The sequence below is a fragment of the Acomys minous genome (genome assembly GCF_964271855.1).
Source record: "Acomys minous genome assembly, chromosome: 11".
NCBI classification, from domain to species: Eukaryota; Metazoa; Chordata; class Mammalia; order Rodentia; family Muridae; genus Acomys; species Acomys minous.
Window position 1 is genome coordinate 56,984,639 of NC_140492.1, and position 24,388 is coordinate 57,009,026.

Here is a 24,388-nt window from a genome sequence, read left to right on the forward strand (position 1 = left end):
CTTCAGCAACAGTGTTCCCATCATGAGGTCAAAAGACTGTATGTGTCTGTTACAGCACTTCCTGGGGTATCTGTGAAGATCTTGCCAAAAGAGATTGTCACATGACTCTGGTCTGAAATAAAGACTCACTCTCACTATGGGCAGGGCCAACCAGTCAGAATAAAGACAGAATGTGATTTTCTTTTTTCTTCCTAGTGTTGGAACACTCTTCTCTTGTCCCTGGAGCTGAAAGTCCAGGCTCTCTGGCTTTTAGACTTCAGCATTTACAGCATCCACTCTCCACTGCCTCAGATTGAGAGAAGAGGATTGTTTCCTAGTCCTGAGGTTTTCACACTACTTGCATCCCAGTGTCTCCAGCCTGTAGCTGGCCTGACATTGGACTTCCTAGTCTCTGTGATTGTACAAGCAAATTATCATAATAGACCTCCTCTCACAGGAGGAGTGAGTACAGAACAGCCCTAGCTACACAGCGAAACCTTGTCTTAAAAATTAAACAGAAACAAGAACAAAGGAGAGGGTGAAAAAAAGTAAATTTATTGGGGGAAACTTCTGCTCTGAATTAACCGAGCCCATTTTAGAATGGTTCCTCCCATATCCATGTAGCCATCAGAAAAATCAACTAATTAGGCCGACAGCCCAGGCCTGAAGAGAAGCTTGCCATTAGGAGCTTAGCTAAGAGAGAGCGCAACGTTCCACACCCTTCTTCTGTAGGTCACCCAGGGCTCATCTCTCAGCAGGATGGCACTTAAGCAGCCTTAGAAAGGGGCACATCCAGCTTCCCACTCCAGGAACACGTGACTCAGCTTTCAGTTTACACACCCTAGTGACTGATGCCCTTCTGCCTAGAAAGTGTTCTCATATGCTCATGTTGCCATTCATGATGTCAATAAAAACCTACTCAGAGTATCATAGTGACAGAAATTCTAAATGGTTAAGAACGAATTTAACCAAATGATTCAAGCTCTACCTTGTTAAATATGGACAAATATACCAAAAGGTACAAGATGGAATTTGAGTAAAATTAACGTCATATTTTCCCAAGAGGAAAGAGTTCATATTAAATTTTAATTCTAGAAATTTTAATAAAACATTTTATTGCCACTGCAATTAGAACTCTAATAGAGGTTTTGTTTTCATTAAGTAGATAAAATGATTCTAAATGTAAAATAAAGAATACCAAAGAGCTGCTACTAAAACCACTTAGAGATGTAGGAGAAGGACTGAGATGCTGACTCGGAAAGTAAGTGCTCATCACGCAAGCATGAGCACCTGAGTTTGGATCCCAGCACCCACTTCAATGTCAGACAGGCATGGCAGCCCGCAAACCATGCTACAGTGCTGTAGACAGAGACGAAGGAACCCTAACCAGCTACGCTAACTCCAGATCCAAGGAGAGACTCAGCTTCAACATTTAAGGTAGAGACCAACTGAGGAAGGCAACAAGATCAGCCTTCAGCCTCTATGCACGTGTGTGCACATTCATCTGCATACACACGTGTGCCCCCTCCTATGAGAACGTTCATATGCATACAAATATATATCACATTCAAATGCACACCTAAAAAGGTAGAAGAGAGAGTAAGTGTGTACGTATTGGATTGTTAAATATCAAAACAACGGGGGCTGGAGAGATGGCTCAGATGTTAAGGGCACTGTCTGCTCTTCCTGAAGTCCTGAGTTCAATTCCCAGCAGCCACATGGTGGCTCATAACCATCTACACTTGGATCTGATGCCCTCTTCTGGCATGCAGATGTACGTGCAGAACACTCATACATTAAATAAATAAATAAAATATTATAAATAATTAAAATGTCAAAACAACTACAAAACTGAAGTTAATCAACATGACATTAATAAGAACATAAAATGTGTTTATGGAACAGAGTAAACAACTTATCACTGTGTAGCACTGGTTGTTAGAAATGTTTATCAGCTGAAGTGACAGATCAATGGGGAAATGATAATTACTCTGAAAACTCTAGATACAACTGGCTACCAATCTGAAAGGAAATAAAATAAACTTTAAGATGAAGTGTAGGGGGAAATGTAATTATGTTATAATCTCAAAAAATAAAATAATTAAAAATAAGTATAAATACATTAAAAGTTTAAGCAAAAATTTAAACGTTTAAAAGTTTGAAACATAAAGAGAAGCTGGATGTGGTGGCACACACCTTTAATCCCAGCACTTGAGAGGCAGAGGCAGAGGCAGAGGCAGGCAGATCTCTGTGAGTCCGAGTAAATCCAGTACAACGAGGGCTGTTACACAGAGAAACTGTGTCTCAGAAAAAAGAAGAAAGAAAGAAAGAAAGAAAGGAAGGAAGGAAGGAAGGAAGGAAGGAAGGAAGAAAGAAAATAGTTGTATATGTAAAAAAAAAAAGCTAAAAAAGAAAGAAAGATAAAGTGAAATGTAGGTTATAAGTATAATCTATAGTTTAGGGAGACTTTACTAATGTAATTACAGCACTCAGGGAGGCAGAGCCAGTGGATCTCTGTGAGTTCAAGGCCAGCCTGGTCCACAAAATGAGTCTAGGACAGCCAGGGTTTCACAGGAAAAAAAACAAAAACAAAAACAAAAACAAAAAACCTAATAAGGAAGGAACTATAAAGGGCAGGCATGTTTGACCAATGAAACATCTATATTGCACACCTCAAGGGTCTGGAATCATTGCAGAAGAGGGTGGAAAAACTGTAAAAGCCAGAGGCCAGGAAGCATTGGAGAAAACAGTGTTATGTGCACACGGCAGGACTGCTGCTCTCATGAGCTCAGAGCAGTTGGGGTGGCCCGAAGTTCACAGCTAAGTGGAGAATCTGGAAGGGGTGGGTGGGGTGAAAACACATGTGTGGCTGTGTGCTCCTATTGGATAGTTGACAGCATTCCTTGTTAGATGTACACATGTCCCTGCGTCAAGGAGGGCTACGTTCTGGGCGGTCTGTGGCCTGCCTGTCTCCATTGGACTCTCCAAGACAGGAAGGTACAAAGACAGTACTGGAGGCTGGAAACGGAGAGGACTCACACTGAAAGCCAGTGCCAATGGGGGAAAAACACAGTACCTTTTCATAATGACTTGTGATGAACCTGGCCAACTGACAGGCAGGAATCTTGTTTTTACTAGTCACATCCTAGACGCAGATTTTAAGAACACTGTGTCTCCATAAAGCAAAGGAGACCCTGAGGAGCTCGGTCTGTACCCATCAGGATCCTGCTCAGTCCAGAGCATTTCCATGTTGTCCCATTTAATATACATGACAAATCCTAGAGGGAAGTCTTGGGCACTACACCATACTAACAGAAGGGGTGGAGCTAGCTAGCTTCTCAAGACCCCTGTGGGGCCACATGCGGTCAAGCAGGTATGACAGTTGATATCAGGAAGAAAACATAAGAAACTAGTAAACACCTGCACACTGAACTTTGCCTCAGAAAATAATTGGAGTAAAACAAAAACAAAAACAAAAACAAAAACAAAACCCAAGAGTTCCAAACAGCAGGCTAAGGCTAGCAACTTAGGTGTAATAAAGCAATAAACAACCGTTGTGGGTGCCCAAAGCCAGGAAAAATAAAATAAAATCCAAGGATGCCAAGAGCCCTTCTGTCAAGAATTTAGTTAAGTGTGACACCTATGTGCTAGCTGTCAAGTGCCATGGGAGAGGGAAACAGTGATCCCAGTCCTTGCCCTCTAGAACATGCAGGGTAGAGAAGGCTGCCTGGGAATCCGCATGTTCATGGATCAACAGAGGCACACACAAACAGTACCAACTTGTCACTGGGCAAAATGGATACTGAACGTGCTTGGGGTGTCTCAAGCACCGTCACTATAGAAGAGACTCTCTAATTATGAAAATGGCTTCCAAAGTCTTTTTGAAACTCAACTTGTAAGTTCTACAGAAGTTTCTAAGATTACTACCTGACAGTTCCTTGGGAGGTCCCGCTCGGGCCAACTGCTTTAGATAAATTTAAGCCCAATTCCCTCCAGGTTGAACTGTAAAAAGTGGCAGAAAATGTGAGGCTTCATATGTCAAGTAAACTCTACTGTCAGAACCCTTAAGCAAGTCTGAAGAGAAACCAATGGACTTGAATAACGAAGGGAACATTTGTGCCAATAGAATCCAAATCTACCTGGCTACCTGCTTAGACTCTGAAAGCCTTGACAGTTTAGAAATGGGACTCTGACTTCAGTGAAAATGTAAGGTAATTCCCCTCACTGTGAGTCCCCTGAGGGATCACCACACGGGGAGCACTGATGACACACTTGGTTGGTGGTAAGTTGGCTGTACACTTTTCTACCAAGGTGGGCCTTGGAACTCGGGCTGGCTTCCCGTGTGATTGAAGTAGGCCTTTGGAACCTGTAAGACACTGGTCACCAATAAGACATCATGATTAGTAACAAGTCGGTACTCCTGGTAAAGGATTTAACAAAGTGTGGGGAAAATATTCATTAAGTGTTGCCTTGGTTAGCTTTGGTGTTGTTGTTGTTATTGTTTTGCCTTGCTTCTTTCCCCCTCTAGACCAGAACTGGAATTTTTCCCCAAGGCATCACAGAACGAAACATCTTCCCCCTATATTTAATTCTCACCTGCTTTCTCTGATGGCAGATCATAAGACTCATTTCAGCCCGTCATACACAGGAGGAGGAATGCTGTACAGAAGCCAAGAATTTAAACAGGCCTGCTGGGCCTCCCTACTTGGTCTATTAGCATTAGTTTTTTAAATTGTTTTTGGTTTTTTTCCAACCATTTACGTGTATCAGCAGTTCTCAACCTGTGGGTCATAAGCCCTTTGGGGGTTGAATCACCCTTTCATAGGGGTCCCTAAGACCATCGGAAAACATATTTACATTACAATCTACAACAGTAGCAAAATTACATTCATCATGAATCAATAAAAATAAATTCATGGTTGGAGGTCACCACACCATAAGGATATACGTTAAAGGGCCACAGCATTAGGAAGGCTGAGAACCACTGATCTACACAGCTGTCCATGCTTCCAACTGTGACCATGGCAAGAAGCTTTGGTGAAGGACAGGGCAGAGAGAACTTTTAGGTAGCTGGATTGTGTGACTTGTAGGAAGCTGAACAAGAACAGATCCATAGGGCTGGAGAGATGGCTCAGAGGTTAAGAGTACTGACTGCTCTTCCAAAGGTCATGAGTTCAATTCCAAGCAACCATGTGTTGGCTCACAACCATCTATAACGAGATTTGTATACATAATAAATAAATCTTAAAAAAAAAAAAAAAAAAAGAACAGATCTGTACACCTAGAGGACAGAATACTCCAATTTCATGAGGACAGAAACTATAGGTAGCATTCTTCCAGACATTGTTCTAACCACCTCTTCTCGCTGTTTATATCCTTAAAAACAAAACTGTAAGTATGTTTTCTTGCATTCAGTGAGAGGCAACAGCAAACTTTTCTATTGTGATAAAACAACAAGACCAAAGGCAAGTTGGGAGGAAAGGGTTTACTCTTACAACTCTTATGGGTCAATCTATCACCAAAGGAAGTCAGGGCAGGAACTCAACGCAGAAACTAAGGCACAAGCCACAGGGAATCATGCTTACTGTCTGTTCCCCATGGCTTGATCAGCCTGTTTTCTTATACAACACAAGACTGCCTGCCCAGGGACTGCAGTGCTCGCCATGCACTGTGTCCTCCAATCAATCATTAATCAAGACACTACCCTATAGACTTGCATAGAGGCTATTTTCTCAGTTAAGATTTCCTCTTCCTAGTAGGGAGTGATGGTACATGGCTTTAATCCCAGTACTTGGGAGGCAGAGGCAAGAGGATCTCTGAGTTTGAGGCCAGCCTGGTCTACAAAGTGAGATCCAGGGCACCCAGCACTACCCAGAGAAACCTTGTCTCAGAGGGAAAAAGAAAAAGAAAAAAATTCCCTCTTCCCAGGTATGTCTAGGCTTACACTGAATTGATGAAACTAATCAGCACACAGAGTCTATTAAGGAGTCACAAGAACCCTGATACCCTGATGCATAGCTCGTCACAGTTGTGGACTTGTGACTAACATCTGAGGCAGGTGCCGATCTGTTGGCACTGAGCTGGCAACCTGTTTGACTACCTTCAGGAAGATAGTGTCTGAACTGATTGGATGGTTGCTTCAGCAGAACCAACCGATTGCTTGCTTGCTAGTGAGGTGAAATCCCTATGCATTCTGATATCATAGAGATGAAGTGTTGCCAACATATAGTAAGAGAAGCACTATTTTTTCCTGTGTCTTTAGAATGACCATATTTAAAAAAATCTTTAAACTTTACTTTAGATTTATTTATTTATACCCATTTAAGTGTGTGGGCATAGATTTACCATGGTGCACATATGGAAGTCAGAGGGTAACTCTAGGGGGCTTTCTCTCCTTCCACCCTCAAATGGTTCTGGGGATCGAACTTGGGTTGTCAGACTTGTGCACCAAGCACCTTACTTGTTGAGCCATCCAACTGGCCCCCGAACTGGCTTGTGTTTATGAATGACAGATGACGTCAGAGAGCAGAAAGATGACCCAGTTTTCTCCTTTATATTAGATTGTGTTTCTGAACTTAAATGGTGAAGAGCTGTTACCTCCAATTGAGTAAACAAGTTAATTTACAAATACTGGAAGTAAGTACACTTAAAATGTCAACGAGCAACTCTTTAAATATTTTACAATTCATTTAAATACATTCAGACCTAAAAAACACAAAGAAGCAAATAATAAAACCACTTCTCTATAAAGCCTGGGTATATTAAGTAGTACGGCAGGGTCCTTCAGAGGGTGTAGCACCATGAAAGTACAGCAGGAGGAAATGTTGGAACCAGCAGAACACTGGAATGCCAGAGGCTGCCCAAGTACCAAACTCAACTACACAGGCAGGTGGCCTGCACCAAGAGTACTGATCGTGCAAGCCTTAGCTTCTAAGAGCCAAGCTGTGTTTGCACAGAAAGAGACGACGGCAGGGAGTTAGGAATTGCTAGTGTTGAGCACTCAGGGCTGAAGCAAGAAGGTCTAAGGTTTGAGGTCATCGTGGGCTACATGGCAACAGAGGACAATGGGCTGGTACTGAGAGGCAGAGAGGGCAACATAGCTTATGGTGATTATAGAACAATGTCTCAGCTAAACGAGGAGAACTGGGCCAGAGAGGCTGACCTACCACGACTGCTGAGATTTGCAAACTCCATCCTGTCCAAAGACAGTAAGACAAACCCAAATAATTCTTACTAAAAACCAAAATTACTAATGTAAAACTTGGTTGTTAGGAATAGGCTTTTTCTCTCTCGTTGACAGAAATATAGATCAGATCAGATTAAAAGCAGATCAATGCAGGTTTAGCAGGCACTGCTCCCAGATGGGTTCGTCTGTCCAAGCAATAGGGCCAGGGAAGTCGCATGCCTGGGCTGAAGCAGGAGCTGCTTTATAGACCTTAGGTGAGGGGCGATGACATGTCAGCCTGGAGTGGGGACTGTGCCCATATGTGGTCAGAAGCTGTGCCCCTGGGCTGGCACTCTTGGGTGGTGTCGACGCTTGTTTTTTAAACTTTTTTGTTTGGGTTATTGATGCCTCTAACTCCCTTCCAGCAACCCTTTATCCCTGGGTAAGAGTGAAAGGTTAGTGGAGAGAGGGGCACAGACCTCTTTACTTCTCCCTGCTGATAAGGGTCAATGGGTTCTTTTGGGGTAATACCAATGTCCATCAATAACAAACATAGCAGTCTCCTCCAAGCTGCCGAGTTGAAACGTCTCTCTCCATCTCAAGACATCACACTGTCCGTCTGTTTCTGGTCTCTCCAAGCTGCTATATGCCACACTTTCTCTCTCCAGGCACTCCTATTCATCTTCTTCCAAGTCCTAGACCACACCCCTCTCCGTGCTGTACAATGCAGGAGGCAATTATCAGCTGTGGCTATACTAAAGCCCAAACTAAAATTGTACACTTGGGATTAAAACAAAAACATACTTACATAACATAACTGAGTTTACAAAGAAATTAAAACTTCTATTACAGGTAGGTTGCCAGAAAAGGTGAGGAAGCCAGGAGTTTTCTCCCTGAAGGCGGGGTTGAGGGAAGGAAGGCAGATGGGGTTTCCCAGCTAGTGCAGGGGTGGGCAAGGGTTGCAACCAGTTAGAATTACCTTATCAGTCTGACTTTATTTTTAAAGGTCTTAAAATATACAATCAGGACAAACATAAATAAAGTGCCCAAGATTTAAGGACCATATATTAACTAAGGGTACTGATATTTCCTTGGACCAATCACTGCCTTGTATGAGGTGGGTACCCTGGCACCTTTTCTGTCTCTGGAATGTTTTGCATTTCAGCAGCAGCACTGGTCTGTAGCACAGAGCATCCTATACACAAGCACACTATCATTAAGTAACAAGAGTTACTCCAGAGCAGAGAGGAAACTAAACAACACTGACTCCTTTTCCATCATCCTTCCAGACAACCAGAAGCCCTCGGTACCCACCACTGGCCCAGCAGCTGCACAGTGAATAATTAATTCTCTCTGTGAAGCTGTAAAGCACAGCAACACTTGCTTAGCTACAACTTCCTTCTCTCAGCAATTGTTAGTTTCTTTAAAAAATTATTTTTATAAGCTTCAGGTGCTAAAATATTTCAACAGTAAATTTACTCCATTTATTATTTCATACATAATTAATAATATAAAGTGTTCTAAGGAAACCTAAAATAAACTATAAATGTAGCCAAGTCCTACTTTGTGAGAAGCACTCATTCAGTTTCCTTCCAATCTCCTTTGTCCAGCAGGCCAGTCTTTAAGGACTTCTGCAGTCTAGCTATGTTGGCATCCAATGCTGCCAGGCCGTTTCTGAAGTCCTGTTCGTCATGAGACGTGAACGTTGAAAAAGAGGAGATGCTCCACTCTGACATCAAGTCAGAATTTAGGAAGCTGCCATCACTGACAATGTTGCCTCTCCCGGGGACACCGGAGCTGTGACAGGCTGATGGGCCATGTGGGGCCTGCTCCTTTGGGTGCTCAGCAGCAGCAGCTGGGATCTTACCAATTGCTTCTTTTATTTTCCTGAGGAGCTCCATGTCCTCTGTGTCATATGGCCTGGAGAGGTTTCCAGGCACATCTTCTGCTCCATTTTGTGAGGAACAAACTGCAGGCGCACCTAGTTTATTTTCTCTCTTAGAAGCAAGTGCATTGCTGTTGAAGAGCTGGGTTGTAACAGCACTCATCTTTGCCTCGGGGGAGAGTCTCTTAGAGAGCGGCGAATGCTTTTTAGAAGTGCTTCTTGCAAAAGGAATATAAACTGTATTGTCCAAGTTACATCCATCTTCTATTAAAGTGATAGTTTCACAGTCTGTGTCAGAATCGTCCACTACAGCAGCAGACACAACTCCAGGTGCAGAGGCCCCATCCACTGCCCTCATGTCGCTATGTGCGGGGCCTTGTGAGGGCAGCACATTTTCACCGAGTCTGTCTGGCTCTGTCATTTCTGCAATGTTAAATGGCTCTGAGTGTGCAGGGCTGTGATTCGTTTCTAGTCTACTGAGGTAGCTCATTATGGAAGTGTGAGGAGGGGTAGGGTCCTGCTGAAGCTGTTGATCATAGGCGCTCAGGAGTGACTTGGTGAGGTTATTCCCCATCTTACACCTGGCAGGGTCCGCACTAAGATCTGAGAGCAGCTTTGCCATACTGTTCTGTAAAGTTCTGCCAACGAGAGTTTAGTACAGTAATTACTGTTTGTTGTGCCCAACTCTTTAACTCGTTTCTATCTGCCTCTCTCCTTTAAAAGAATGTAAGGCAATGCCAGGCTGTGGTGGCGCACGCCTTTAATCCCAGCACTCAGGAGGCAGAGGCAGGTGGATCTCTGTGAGTTCAAGGCCAGCTTGGTCTACAATGTGAGTCCAGGACAGCCAAGGCTATACAAAGAAATCCTGTCTCAAAAACAAAACAAAATAAACAAACAAAAAACCCACAACAAAACAAAACAAACACCACACACACACACACACACACACACACACACACACACCATAAGGCAAGTATGAAAATTTGTGTTGGAAGGCTTTGGCAACAGAAAAATAAAATAACATGTGACAAAAGATCTTGGTTTATATCAAATCTACTATCATAAGTAAAAGCAAAGGTTCGTTTGTTCTTTCTTTCTTTTCTTTCTTTCTTTCCTTCTTTCTTTCCTTCTTTTGGAGACAGGGTTTCTCTGTGTAGCCTTGACTATCCTGGACTCACTTTGTAGACCAGGCTGGCCTCAAACTCACAGAGATCCACCTGTCTTTGCCTCCCAAGTGCTGGGATTAAAGACATGCACCATGCCTGGTCATACTTTTTTCTTAAGTTATAGAAATACTTTATTCTTGAACAATGCTGCAAACTGAACCTCTGACTTAAAAAATCAGTGTAGTAGGTAGTTTTGCTAAAGTAAACCAGAATTTCTACATTAATGTACTATTGTCAAGTATATTTATAAAACTAAGCACATTATATACAACATGTAATTTATATATAATAGATATCTATCTCCCTAAAAGCTTATAATTAAAAATGAGTCATTTGGAATGATGACCGTATAGAATCATTAAAGGCACAGTCAGATCTACAGTTGAACATTAGTATATTATAAAATATTAAAAATATTAATTTCTTTGAACTACTTAAAAATTACTTGAAAATCCAATGATTACCAAGTGTCTCAAAAGAAAGCTGATGTTTCTAAGAAATAAAGCATAAAAAGTAAGATTAGGCTTATTTATTTAGGAAGAGACTAAGGACAGAATGAAGACGTCTTAGGGGCTGTGGCCAAATCCCACACATTACTGATGAAATGAAGAAAGCTAAAGGCAAAGAGGTTAAGTAACCTACCCAATATCACATGGCACTAGGACTTACCACAGTAGATGCACATCATGAATTGTTTGTGGTCCCTCTGACAAGTCTATTCATGCCCCAACTTTACAACAGAGGTTTATAGGGGTTAAGCAGTGTGGACAAAGTTACTCAGCTAATATGCAGCAGAGCTGAGAGTCCACTCGGGTCTCTTTGGTATCAGAGCCAGGGACTTAACTACTTCACTACACACTGTCCAGTTCTTCATCAGAGCCAGTTGGTTACCCACAATATACAACACCATGGTTTAAAAAGCCTTTAAACAGGTCTGGAATTTCCAAAGTGAAATAGAACAAAGGGTTAGAAATTAAAAGAAAAAAAAAAAAAGACAAAATAAGAGAGGAAAAAAGGAGGAAGAAAGGCAGTCTGTGTGGGTTTGGAGTTCATAAAGACATCTAATAAAAGGCCTGGGTCACTCAAAGGAAGTAAGTTTACCTGGTTAATTCTCTAAGTCGCGCAAGCTCAGCATCACGCTGGCGGAGTGTGATTCCCAGTATCTGGTTTTCCTTTTCTGCAGTCTCTAACTTAAACCGAGAGTTCTTCTCATTGGCCAAGGCTTCCTCTAACTCTAAAGCAAACAACAGCAACAACAACAACACCCTTTAGTTTCCTTATTGCTTTAAAGACAAAAGGACTGCAACTATAGTTCAAGTTCATACCAATTTTCACTCTTGTCATCTCAATGTCAAACTGCTGTTTATTTTGCAGGAGAGTTTGTTCTTTGTCTTTAAATAAAGTAGTAAATTTTTTGTTTTCATCTCTCTGGTTTTCTATCACTTTTAGGAGCTCTTCATTTTTACTCTGTAGTAATTCCTCACTCTTCAGTGACTCTTGCAGTTGATTTTGCAGTGACATGTTCAATGACTGAACGGAAAACACTGTAAGATAAAAACATGTCAAACAGCTATTTCCCAATGTTTAAAACACACTTTAAAAATACCTGTTTCTAGAAAAAGAAAAGCTGAGTTCACTGATTTCACTCAATAGTAACATGCACAAACAATGCTATATAAGTACTAAGTATATTTAAAAAATAAGTGACAGAAGTAATATCTTTCTTCTCTAACAGATATTTAAGTCATACTTTGTTTTATCTTTTAAAACAAATGAATAATACATGTACAAAGTAAATATCTCTAAGTCCACAAAAAACACCAAAGTGCCAAAAATTCTCAATGCTAGCTCTCCATTCAGAATCAATCATTACTAATTTGGGTTGCTGTCCTGGAAAACATTTACATAGACAATGGTTTACATAGGTTCTTACACATACTTTCCCTTGTAAGACTGTCAGGCATCAGCACGAACAACTACCACACTTGTTTCTGTGATATAAAGGTGTACAGCATTGTTCCATGTAAGGCAGCAGACTACAAGCCTCATCACTGAATTTGGTGAAAGAAATAACAGCAGAGACAATAGAGCACACAGTAAGCTCCTGCCCTGTAAGAAGAATGAGCCGGAAAACAGTGCTCCTTCAATGGTGCCTGCCTTGCCTTTTTTCTCTCAGTGATGGGGTATGACTTGGAAGCATGCAGGCCAAGTAAATTCTTTCCACCCCGACACTGGTTTTGGCTGGAGCGTTTTATCATAGCAACAGAAAAGAAAATAGAATAAGCACACTGAATATATAGAACAAAGAGAAAACTGAAATCAGGAAGAAAGAAACACCAAATCATATATCAAGGTAGGCCTATCAGAATAACAGATGTGTCAACTGAACATCAAAAGCCAGGAGGGCCTGGAAAGATATACTTCAGGTTCTGAATAACAGCATTGCAAACACAGACTATGTACTCATCAAATTCTCTGTCATAATTGATTTTAAAAAAGCAAAACTTTTCCATGATAAAAATAGACAGAAGGAATTTATAATCACTAAGCAAATTCTACAAAGACACTTGAGATAATCTTTGATCAAAGAAAAACACAGTTCCGCCTTGAGGTCACAAGAAAGAATAAAGCATGCTAGAATAATAAAGGAAAAATAAACATGACAAAAATCAACAAAATGCAGCTATCAATACACACCTTTCAATAATAACCCTGAATATCAATGTGGAGCCAATTCCCAAATCAAAAGGCACAGATAGTAGACTGAATCATCAAAAGGCAGGAATCATCTAATGCTGCCTCCAAGAAATGCACCTCACCACAAAAGACAGAAGATAGAAGGATGGAAGAAAGTATAAACAAATGCACCAAGGAAACAAACAAGTGTCACTGTTCTAATACCTGACAAAATAGGCTTTAAGACTAGTGAACAATGATAAAGGTCACTTCATACTCTTCATACTGATTAAGGGAACAATCCATCAAGAGGACATTAAGATTGTAAGTGTATGTGCCTGGAACCTAGGTGTGCCCAACCTCATAAAACTAGGATGTAAAGTCAGAAGTGAACACCAGAGCAATAGCAATAGCTGACTTCAATACCCAACGCTCATAAATCGACAGGTCATCTGGACAAAAAATAAACAGAAATAGCTGAGTTAAACAGTACCACAGATCAAATGGACTTAACAGATACCTACAGAATACCCCATCCAAACACTGCAGAATACACATTTCTCGTTTCCTCAGCAGCTCATGGACCATTCGCTAAACAGATCATATACTAGGATTAAAACAACTCTTAACAAACATACAGAGGCTGAAACAGTTCCTAGAACCACATCAGATCACAATAGATTAACAGTACAAATCAACAAGAGAAGCTGCAGAGTATGCACAAACTCATGGAGAGTAAACAACACACTCATGAACCAACAAAAAATAAAAACAAAAACATTTCTAGAATCAAAAGAAAATGAAAACATAACACACTAAAACCGTACAATGAAAAGAGTCTTGGGAAGGATATTCATAGCACTAGGTGCCTAAATTAAGAAATGTAGATTAGAAAATGTAGATAAGAAAGGTATATTAAAGGCTGTGCTTTAATCCCAGCAGAAGCAGGTGGATTTCTATTTTGAGGTCAGCCTAATCTACAGAGTGAGTTCCAGGATAGCCAAGGCCTATTTTGACCCCCTATCCCCAAAATAAAAGAAGTCAGAAAGATTTAAATAACTTAGTGATACACCTTATAGCTTCCAGGGTGGGGGGAGAAAGGAGCAAGTCAAACCAAAATCAGTTAAAAGAAAAGAAATCCTAAAAATCAGGGCAGAAATGAGATAGAAACAAAACACCAAAACAAACAAACCAATACAAAGAATTAACAAAGACTGAAAAGACAGACAAACCTTTAGACTAATTTACTAACAGGAAGAAAATATCTAAAATGATAAAATTACCTTAAAATAAAATGAAATAAATTGAAATGAGAGCTATCACTACAGATACCAATGAGATTCAAAAAACGGTTAGGTCTTATTAAAAATAGATACAATCCACTAAATTGAAAAATCTAAAAGAAATGGATAAGTTCCTGGATACTAAATAAACCACAATGAGATAAACAATGTACAAAGACCATTACAAACAGATTGAAGCAGTAATTTATAATCTCCCAATAAAACAGGCCAAGGCTCAGAGGGACTCACTAGTGAATCTTCTCCGAGTGTCAAAGAACTCATAGTAACACTTCACACTATTGTACAAAACAGAGAAGAAAAGAATATTATCAAACTTTTCACAAAGTTAGGACTACCCTGGTACCAAACCAGACAAATGTGCAACAAAACAGAAAATTGAAGTAGTACAGACAAAAATCTCAACAAAATACTTTGCCAACAGAATTTTAAAATATGTCAAAAAGATCACTGGCTTTGTTCCACAGGTGCAAGGATAGTTCAATACAATAAATCAGTTAATACACATATCAAACACCAACTTAGGACAGAAATCATATGGTTATCTGAATAGACACGGAGAAGGCTTTTAACAAACTCCAACATCCCCTTCATGTTAAGCCATGAAGAAACTAAAAAGAACATATACAAACATATAGACAACATATTAAATGGGGGAAAGTGTCACAGACATGGGAACAGGCATAGAGGCTCTGCTTGACGAGGTTCCAGAGATCTTTGGCTAATCACCACTGCCCTTAAAATTACTTTGAAATCTGCATTTTCTTCTAAAATTGTCTTTTTCTCTATTTCTCACTTTGACTATGAGCCCTAGTGAAATTCACACAGGGAAAACTTTTTTTCACAGAGAATGTTAAAAGAAGGCATCTGGCCAAAGGCTTAAGACAATAAGAGAATTTTTGCTCTGTGAGCAATCAGGCTGAAACTGCTTGAAAGAAAGTTAGGACTTTGACATAACAGTACCTGGCCAGAAACTGTTAGCTGTAGAAAAGTTTCTTTAGAATCTGCTTTGAGAGCAATAGAAGGTGGGCTTAGAACATCATGCTTTACAGATATTTTACAATAGAGGACCCCTTGGCAGTTAGCCTAGGCATAGCACACCTGTTGGTTTGGGACTGGAAATAATTCAAGTTTTTTCTTTATTAAAGAACATTTACGTCAAGCTATGTTGCTATGACAATCATGTAAACACAATGGCTTTTGCCTGGGGTAATTGATGATTAAACTTTCCCGAGTATTGTTTATCGAGTTCCCGAGAAATAATAATCAAGTTATGCTGACCATTGCTTGAAAATTGATTCATTTTTGCCGTATGCTTTATTGTAGATTGTACAGAACTGTTTGTATTTCCTTGTTAGACTGTTCTCTTGTTTTGTTGGTTTTTGAATGCCCTATTGATTGTAAAAGATACCATGTATCTTTTGTATTTTTTGTACAATTGTACAAAGATTGTAAAAAAAAAAAACATGATGTAATCTGTAATGAAAAAAATTTAACTTCATTTGAAATAAAGTATTGGGGTTGGCCCAAGGAGTAATAGAGACAGACAGTAAGCACAGGAGAGAAATAGAAAAATAAAGTTCTCCTGGGCTTTAAGACCTTCAGTTTATACCACATATACCTGGGTCTAGTATTTCTTTTTTCCTCTGTTCTTCAACCTCTTCTCAACAGCTGGTTCCTATTATAACCAGCTGTTCACCACCTGCTCAATTCTCCCTACCTTGGGTCCACCAGGTCTTTCTCTCCTCTCCTACTCATTGTTCCTGGAGCTGGTCTGTGGGATGGGTTGGCTGGTGCCCAACGTGGAGCTGACGGTAGGGTAATCATCATTTATTATTACTTCTTGGCATTTTGAGCTAGGCTCCCACTCATAGAGTGCTGCAGACTAACAAAAGGGCTGTCAGGGCGGGAGTGGGTAATCATGGCAAAACTGAATCTAAAGAATGGAGCATGTATATTCAGATTCTCAAGAAAAATTTAAAAACAAAGAGTATTGTGCTTCATTCTGATTCTCTGAAGGAATTCATAATGTTCATTCAAAAGGTAGGCCCAAGGCTCTCAGAGTCAGGTACATTAAACCAGGAAGAATGGCAAAAGGTAGGGTGAGAATTAAAAGGATGAATTGTGAACCATGCTGATGAACCCATGCCAGAAAATGACCTTACACTCTAGGTAATAATTAAACAGCGACTGAGAGAAGAAAAATTAACATTGCCTGACCTGCCAGATTTTAGTTCTGAAGAATGCAGCTCGCAAGGGGCTCAGGTTTCTGCTAAGTCTTCTGGTTCTTCTACAGAAGACTTGATTGAAATCCAGCTTACAGACTTAAGAGTTAAATAAAAAACAAACAAACAAAAAAGAAAGAAAACAAACAAACAAAACACAAGACAGCAGAGTTCAGAAAAGACGTTTCCCTGTGTGAATTGGATTAGGTTTCACAGTCATACTGAGAAATAGAGAGAAAGACAGTTTTAGGGAAAAAAAGCAGATTTCAAAGTAATTTTAAGGCAATAATTACCCCTGAACCATACATAATACTTGGGGGCAGTGGTGATCAGCCAGAGACCTTTGGAACTTTGTTAAGCAAAGCCTCAGCAGCTGTTCTGGATGTCTAGAGATCATGCTGGACAGTTGGAGGTCTCTGGAACTTTGTCAAGTAAAGCCTCTACAACTTGTTCCCATATCTGTGACAACACTAGAAAGGGAAAGATTCCCTGCTTATGAGGTGGTAGGATCAATGCTATAAAACAGTCATCCTACCAAAGGCTATTTACAGAGTCAATGTAATCCATGTTCACTGTGGGCAGGCAAGATGGCCAAGCAGACGAAAGCACTTGCTACCAAGCCAAGCCTGATGACCCGAGTTCAATCCACAGAACCTACATGGTGAAATAAAGGAAAGGACTTTCACAAGTGGTCCTCTGACTTCCACATGTACATCACAGCAAGTGCACCTCCACATACATATATAAACACGATGCACAAAATAGCATAAAAACATTTTAGGGGCTGGAGAGATAGCTCAGCTGCTAAGAGCACTGGCAGAGGGAGGGGTGGCACTGGCATCTCTTTCAAAGGGCCTAGCTTTGACTCCCAGTGTCCACAAGGCAGCTCACAACTCTAAGACTCCATGGTCTCTGCTCCATTTCCTGCCTCCAATCCCTGGGAATCCAATCCCCTCTTCTGGCCTCTTTGCGTACCAGGCATGCACATGGTACACACATACATATACAAGCAAACCACCCATACACTTAAATTTTTTAAAACTTCCAATGGCATTCTGTTCACCAATAGTAAAATATATATTAAAAGTAATCAATTATAATTATACATAATTAAATATATTTAATATATATGTATATATATATATAAATTCATGTGGAAGTACAAAAGATTTTAGATAACCAAACATCTCGAGCAAAAGAATATTGCTAGTGGTATTGCCACACCTAATTTCAATGTAAAGAGTATAGGAAGAAAAACAGCATGGTACTGGCATACAAACACACGGATCAATGGAATAGACAAAAAACTATCACAACAGACACTTGATTTTTGGCAAAGATGCCAACATTACACACTGGAGAAAAGAGCGCATCTTTAACAAATGGTGCTGGTAAAGCTGGTTGTTTACAAGTAGAGGAATAAAACTAGATTTCTATCTCTTACTTTGGAAAAACTCAGTTCCAAATGATTCAAAGATCTTAACATAAAGCCTGAAACACTGAAACTGCTGGTGGAAAAAGTAAGGAGTATAATTCAAAATCCTCAAATAGGTAAGGACTTTCTGAGTGTGGCCACAGTCATTCAGGAAATAAGTCTAGTCGGATTTTTTGTCAACCTGACACAAACCAGAGTCATCTGGGATAGAAATGACAACAACTACTATCAAACCAACCCAAACTCCAAAACCTCAATTGAGAAATTAACTCCTCTGAGCATTTTCTTGATTTATTATTGCTGTGGGAAGGGCCGAGCCTACTCTGGGTAGGTGGTCCTGGGTTACATAAAAAATGAAGCTTTTAAAAATCTTTTCCTTTCTCCACCCCCCTCCTGAGACTGTATAGCCTCTGCTATCTTAGATGCACTTTGTAGACCAGGCTGGCCTCGAACTCACAGATCTGCCTGCCTTTGTTGGTATTACAGGCATGTGCCACTGTGCCCAGCTACAAGAGCATTCTTCCATGGCCTCTCCCCCAGTTCCTGCCCTGAGTTCCTGCCCTGACTTTCCCTCGAAGATGAACTGTAACATGGACGTATAAGCCAAATCAATCCTTTCCTTCCCCAAGTTGGTTTTGGTCATGGTGTTTTATGACAGCAATAGAAAGAAAAGTAGGACAGAAGCCAATGGCTGACAAGTGGGTACTTGTGAAATTAAAAAGCTTCTCTATGGCAAAGGAAACTATTAATCAAGTGAAAAGCCAGCCAAGAGAATGGCTGAAAAATCTTTGTCAGCTATACATCTAACAAAGTATTGATATCTAGAATATACAAACAATTCAAGAAAATAAACAATCCAATTAAAAACAGACTGTGGACTTTAAATAGAGTTCTCAAAAGAAGAAATACAAATGGCTAATAAATGGTTTTTAAACATCATTAGATAGCAGGAAAATGCAAAATTAATCCACCTTAGTTTTAGATTCCACCTTACTCCAGTCAGAATGACTATCATCAAGAAAACAAATGTCAGCAAATGCTAGCAAAGGGAGTGGAGAGTCGGAAATATTGACTGACCCACCGTTGATATACATGGGTTCCCCTACTATGGAAATCAGCACGGAGGTCTCTCAAAAAGCTAAAGATATAATCACCCTCTGACCCAGTTATACCTCCTGAGGGTATACCCAAACTATTCCATTATCCTACTCCCGAGATACTTGCACTTGTCCAGCAACTGAGGAGTGGATAGTGAAACTGCGGTATGAATACACAATGGGATACTATTTAGCTGTAAAGCAAAATGAAATTTGCAGGGAAATAGGTAGAACTAGACAATATTGTATTAAATAAGGTAGTTCAGTCCCAGAAAGGCAAATGCTGCATGTTTCTCTCTCATATGTGGATCCTAGATCCAAAATTTAGATTTTATGTTCAACTTTGAGTGTCAGTGGCGCTCAGGGAGGCAGAAAGTGCCCATGACAAGGTGAATGGCAGAAGACCAGGGGAGGGGATAGTGGAGCCTGTGGAATATGAAAGAAGAGGGAAATTCTTAAAGGTTTAAGCAGGGATGGGGTAGGGGAATATGCAAGAGGAGAGGATCACAGTGGGCTAACCTAAACTGAGAGTAAATGTAAAAACATGGAAGCCCGACACTTTGCAAACAAAATTTAAAATATAATAATAATAATAAAAACAAGAGTTTGAGCAGAGGGAGCCTGCACAGGTAGACAATGCCACTCACAGAAGACATAGGTTATTAATCAAAAAGCTCAGTGCAAACCAGGAAATACCTCCCTATAAGCTATTGCTCAGGGAGGCTGCAAAGCCCATAAAACAAGAGGCGTCTGCCACTGCTCTTGGTTATCTACCATAGAAGGATGGTAAGAGCCTGCTGCTGAAGACGCATGCTTTGGTTTCAAAGTGTAGAGTAATCGATCTGGAGCTGACCAGAAACCTTCCTTCCTATGTTTCACAGTGCTGGAAGGAGCTATGCAGGCTTCTGGCTGGGTGGGTAGACATGGAGACATCAATACTTGTATCTAGAACTGGACCTGGCATGCTACAATACTGACCTGCTAGGCAAGACGTGTCCACTAAAGGGTGTGGACATTTCTGATTGGACCCGAGGCCTGCTGCACAGGAGGGAATTCATACCATGCACCTTATGACCAAGGAGGTCACAGGCCCTAGGGGAACTTACTGTTCTTTTGCTAAATAGTTATACTGTCAAACTATCCTCGAAATATTTATATTTATAGTTCTGTGCTGCTCTCAGTCTTGGTCAGAGACTTAATGTTCTTAATGCAGAACTCACAACTAGCCACAGTGCTGGGAACAGATGACCATGAGTGCTCAGCCATAAATGGGACATCCCCAGGCTCTGGGAACATGGAAGATGGGCAGAAAGAATGGAAAAGCCAGAAGGGGATGAGTGCTTTGAATGCTATCTTCTGGACATAGCATGACCATCGCACTCATGAACTCACAGCAGCTATAGTTACCTGCACAAGATCAAGCCAGTCAAAATTCACCCTGACTAGTAGAGGGACTTGCAAGGCCCTGCCCCTAGTTGAGGAGCTATTTGCAGTTGATGGGCCTGAGGGACAAGTCACTTTCTTTGGGGAAATGCCAGTGGTAGGTTGTCCATGCTGCAGTGGAAGGCCCTACACCCATGTACTTTGGGGCAACACTAACTCAATTCAGTGGCTTTAAGAAAAGGGGGAACATTAAGTTGGACAGGGAAATATGCTGCCTGGGGGAATCAGAAGTATGGCATGAGGGGTGGATATAATGAAAATGTATTGTATATATGCACAAAATTCTCAAAAAATAAATAGAATTACATCACAGCATATGACAACATTTTATTTAGCTAAAGGCCGTCTTAAGTGACTGCTCGCTGTGTATGAATCACTATTAGAATCTAGATATGCAGCAATGAACAACAAAGACAAGGTCCTTCATCTCATGGAGTTGTCAGTAAACAAATAATTATAAACAGTAATAAACACAACAAAAAAGTACACTGGGTAAATGATTAAGTGAATATAAGAAGAGCTAAGCTTAGAAAGGCAGCCTCTGGCTGGGCAATGGTGGCCTTTAATCCCAGCACTTGGGAAATAGAGAAAGGCAGATCTTTGTGAGTTTGAGGCCAGCCTGGTCTACAGAGTGAGTTCCAGGACAACAGGGGCTAAAACAGAGAAACCCTGTCTCGAAAAACAAAAAAACAAAAAACAACAACAAAAAAAAAAAAAAAGAAAGAAAGAAAGAAAGAAAGAAAAAACAGGAAACAGAAAAAGAGAGGTGGGGGGCAACCTCTGGTCCTCCCACTTCCTGTATGACCTCCTCTTACCCACACCACTCCCTAACAGCAGAACCAGAATAAAGGATCATAAACTACTGTGGTGAAGTTAAACTCTTCGTAAGGTGCTTGCTCTGTAAGAGGTAGCTATACATTGAAACTATGCTTCTGTATTACAAAAACATTTTCCTAAATTCTGTTCATACTCTTTGAATGCTTTATCATCCAGATAGTGAAAAACATTCTAGCATCAATGGACTTCTTTGTACCATCACATGTACATTATGCTGTAGGAAAAGCTCTGGGAGCCATTGGAGAGACTCTCATCTGTTCTTATATTTGTTTTTCTCTACAAAGCTCTGTGATCCATAAAGACGATTTGGTTTTCACTGTGGTTCCAGTGACTGAGGTGAGCAAGGAGGGAGGACCACCTGAGCCTCCAAGTCCAAGAATCCTGAGCCACACAGTAAGACCCCATTCAGAACAAAACAACAACCACAACAACAAGGGGAGGGCATGTGACACTATCTGTCAAACCGGCAACTATACGCACATTCTACTAGTATCTTTCCTACAAAACGTATGTACACAAAGACACCGGTACAAAGATTTTCATTTCATTGTTCACATTGTTGGAAGATAGTTTTCAGATCTTAAATATAGTAGAGACAACGAGCAGAATACTTACATGGTTATTTAAGACATATGTACATATATTAACTTGGTTTATCAAGACAGGGTCTTACCACATTCAGTTCTGGCTGGATTACTCCTCTACATGTTGCCCAGGCTGGCCTCAAATTTGGACAATCCTCCTACCTCACAAACACTGGGATTACAAGTATACCCAACAGCTCCTTTGAATTTCAATACAGTTACTCCTAATTTTAAGAAGTTGATACAGAGAGAAACCTTACTTAGATAAAGCACTAGCCTGCACCAACATTTCCAGAAAAATAAAGAATTCAAGTCCAACCCTTCAAGTTCTTTCACCTACATTCAAGGTTACTCGGCGCCTTCGCAGTTTTCTCTTGATCTTGGAGGCGCTGATTCAAACTTCTCAGCTGCCTAAAGGAAACAATGAAAATACCTGTAAGGATCCTAAATCTATTTTACAGTATACATCTGATACTGTATCCAAAAAATCTACCAAAAAAAGACAAATGCTATCATCACCAGGCCATCTCAAATCCAAACTAAACAGAAAATCTAAATAAGCAACACTACAAAACTGCACTATGATGGGGGGCCCATTATGAATCTAGCACCTCCCCCCATGACACATGCCTTCTTCTATAGCCATAGATTTTTTTATATACCTTTTGTTTGTTTGAGCCAGGGTTTCTCTGTGTAGCCCTGGCTGTTGTGGAAATCAATCGCTCTATAGACCAGGCTGGCCTGGAACTCAGAGACCCATCTGCCTCTGCCTACCGAGTACTGGGATTAAAGATGTGCAGCACCAATGTTTGGCTGCATTTTTGAGACAAAGTCTCAATCAAATGTCCAAGATTAGCCTTGAACTTGTAATCTTCCTGCCTCAGTCTCTTGTGTAGCTAGGACTGACTACAAGTCTGCAGCACCAGGCCTAGGACAGATAGTTGCAGAATTGTTTAGGACATCATAAACTGTGCCCCACTGTTCCCAGAACTAGCCTGGAACTCAGTATTATAGCTCACTGTGGCGGGAACCTTGGATTCTCCTTTCTTAGCCTCACAAGTGCTGGGACAGTCCTCATGCACCACCATGTCTAAATGTTTCCTTTTTCATTATCTTCACAGCTCTTCTTTCAAAATAATATATATGTATGTATATATACACATATACAATAACTTTACTACTGTAGTTTACCTTCTAAAATAAAATACCTGTAGGTGCTTCATGTTTGTGATTCATTAACAAAGCTGGGACACAAAAATCTATGCTTCTAGTAATGTCCTTATTAGATGGAAAAGTTAATGGCTACTTGGTGAAAATTTTAGTATCAACTCTGATACTTGCTTCACAAACAAGAACATGTAAGCAGGTTCTAACTAGAACAAACAACTCTCTGGCATTTAGTATCTTTCCAGGATTGGAAAATTTCTGTTAAAAGGGATTTGGTTTAGTTTCTGAATCTAGAATGATGGTACCTTACCAAATACCATTCCCAAGTATTAATTCTGGGTAGATTAAAGTATTAAAAACACAAACTATACAAACAAAACAAAATTCAACAACATAAATTTTATGAGGAAATATAATCTTTAACCACGAAAGGCATCCCTAAACAAGACTCAAAATCCAACAACCTCCAAGTAAAGAACATAAAGTTTAAACACCTCACAACTTGAAGCTTGTTTTAGGATTGACGGCCTGGAAAAAGAATAAGCAATTCATCTAAGGAAGCTAAATGACTTATAAGCACTTAAAATGCTTAGCTTGGACAGGGGGACGGTGTGCCACTGAAAATAGGGGGCCTGAGCTGGGATTCCTGGTGCTCACATGAGAAGCTGGGTATAGTGGTATGACACTGGCCACTAGTTTCCACATGTATACATATACATGAGTGTATAAAACACACACATATAAAAACATGAAATAAAAGGCAATAGCTCCTCATTAGTGACAGTATAGAGAAATTTTCTCTGTCAGTGGGAGTCTATTGTAACCATCTGGATGACAGTTTGGTAATATCCAAGCTATAAAATATATATCATCTTTGACAAGATAGTTTAAAATTTTAATTCGTGTGTGTGTGTGTGTGTGTGTGTGTGTGTGTTTTGCTTGCATGGCTACGCACCACATGTGTGTCTGGTGCCAATGAAGACAAAGGAGTGTCAGACTCCCTGGAACTGTAGTTATACTGTAGATGCACTGCCACATGGGTGCTGGGTAACAAACCTGGGTCCTCTGCAAGAACAGCAAATACTCTTAACAACTTAGCCATCTCTTCATGCCCTGGACACGCTAATTTTACCTATAGGTTACTTACTCTAAGAAATAGCTAAACATATGCAAAAGCATATAAAACATATATATGATATAATATTTGACAACAAACTGGAAACTTTGATGTGATAGAAATTATGGCTCATCCACACAATGAAATACGTAGCAATATACAAGATATTAAAAAGAATAAGATATCCATACGTATTGACAAAGAAAGAGCACCAAAAAGGACTTAGAGAATAGCTCAGTGATAGACACTTGTGAGGCATGTCTGAGGCCTTGGGTTCAATATCCACTACTGAGGGTTGGGGGGCGGGGATC

The 24,388-nt window shown here is 40.3% G+C and overlaps 1 protein-coding gene across 3 annotated transcripts in view; it reads right to left on the minus strand.

The window, feature by feature from the left end:
- Positions 1–5,449: 5,449 nt before the first annotated feature.
- CCDC14 (coiled-coil domain containing 14) overlaps positions 5,450–24,388 on the minus strand; it is a 44,546-nt gene continuing 25,607 nt past the window's right edge. For all 3 annotated transcript variants that reach the window (XM_084800511.1, XM_084800510.1, XM_084800512.1), the window contains 4 exons: positions 22,134–22,204; positions 11,521–11,739; positions 11,297–11,429; positions 5,450–9,667 (listed from right to left, as the gene is read on the minus strand). In XM_084800511.1, coding sequence (XP_084656637.1) covers positions 8,722–9,667; positions 11,297–11,429; positions 11,521–11,739; positions 22,134–22,204 — 1,369 coding nt within the window. In that variant the 3' untranslated portion in view covers positions 5,450–8,721. The remainder of the gene's footprint in view (positions 9,668–11,296; positions 11,430–11,520; positions 11,740–22,133; positions 22,205–24,388) is intronic.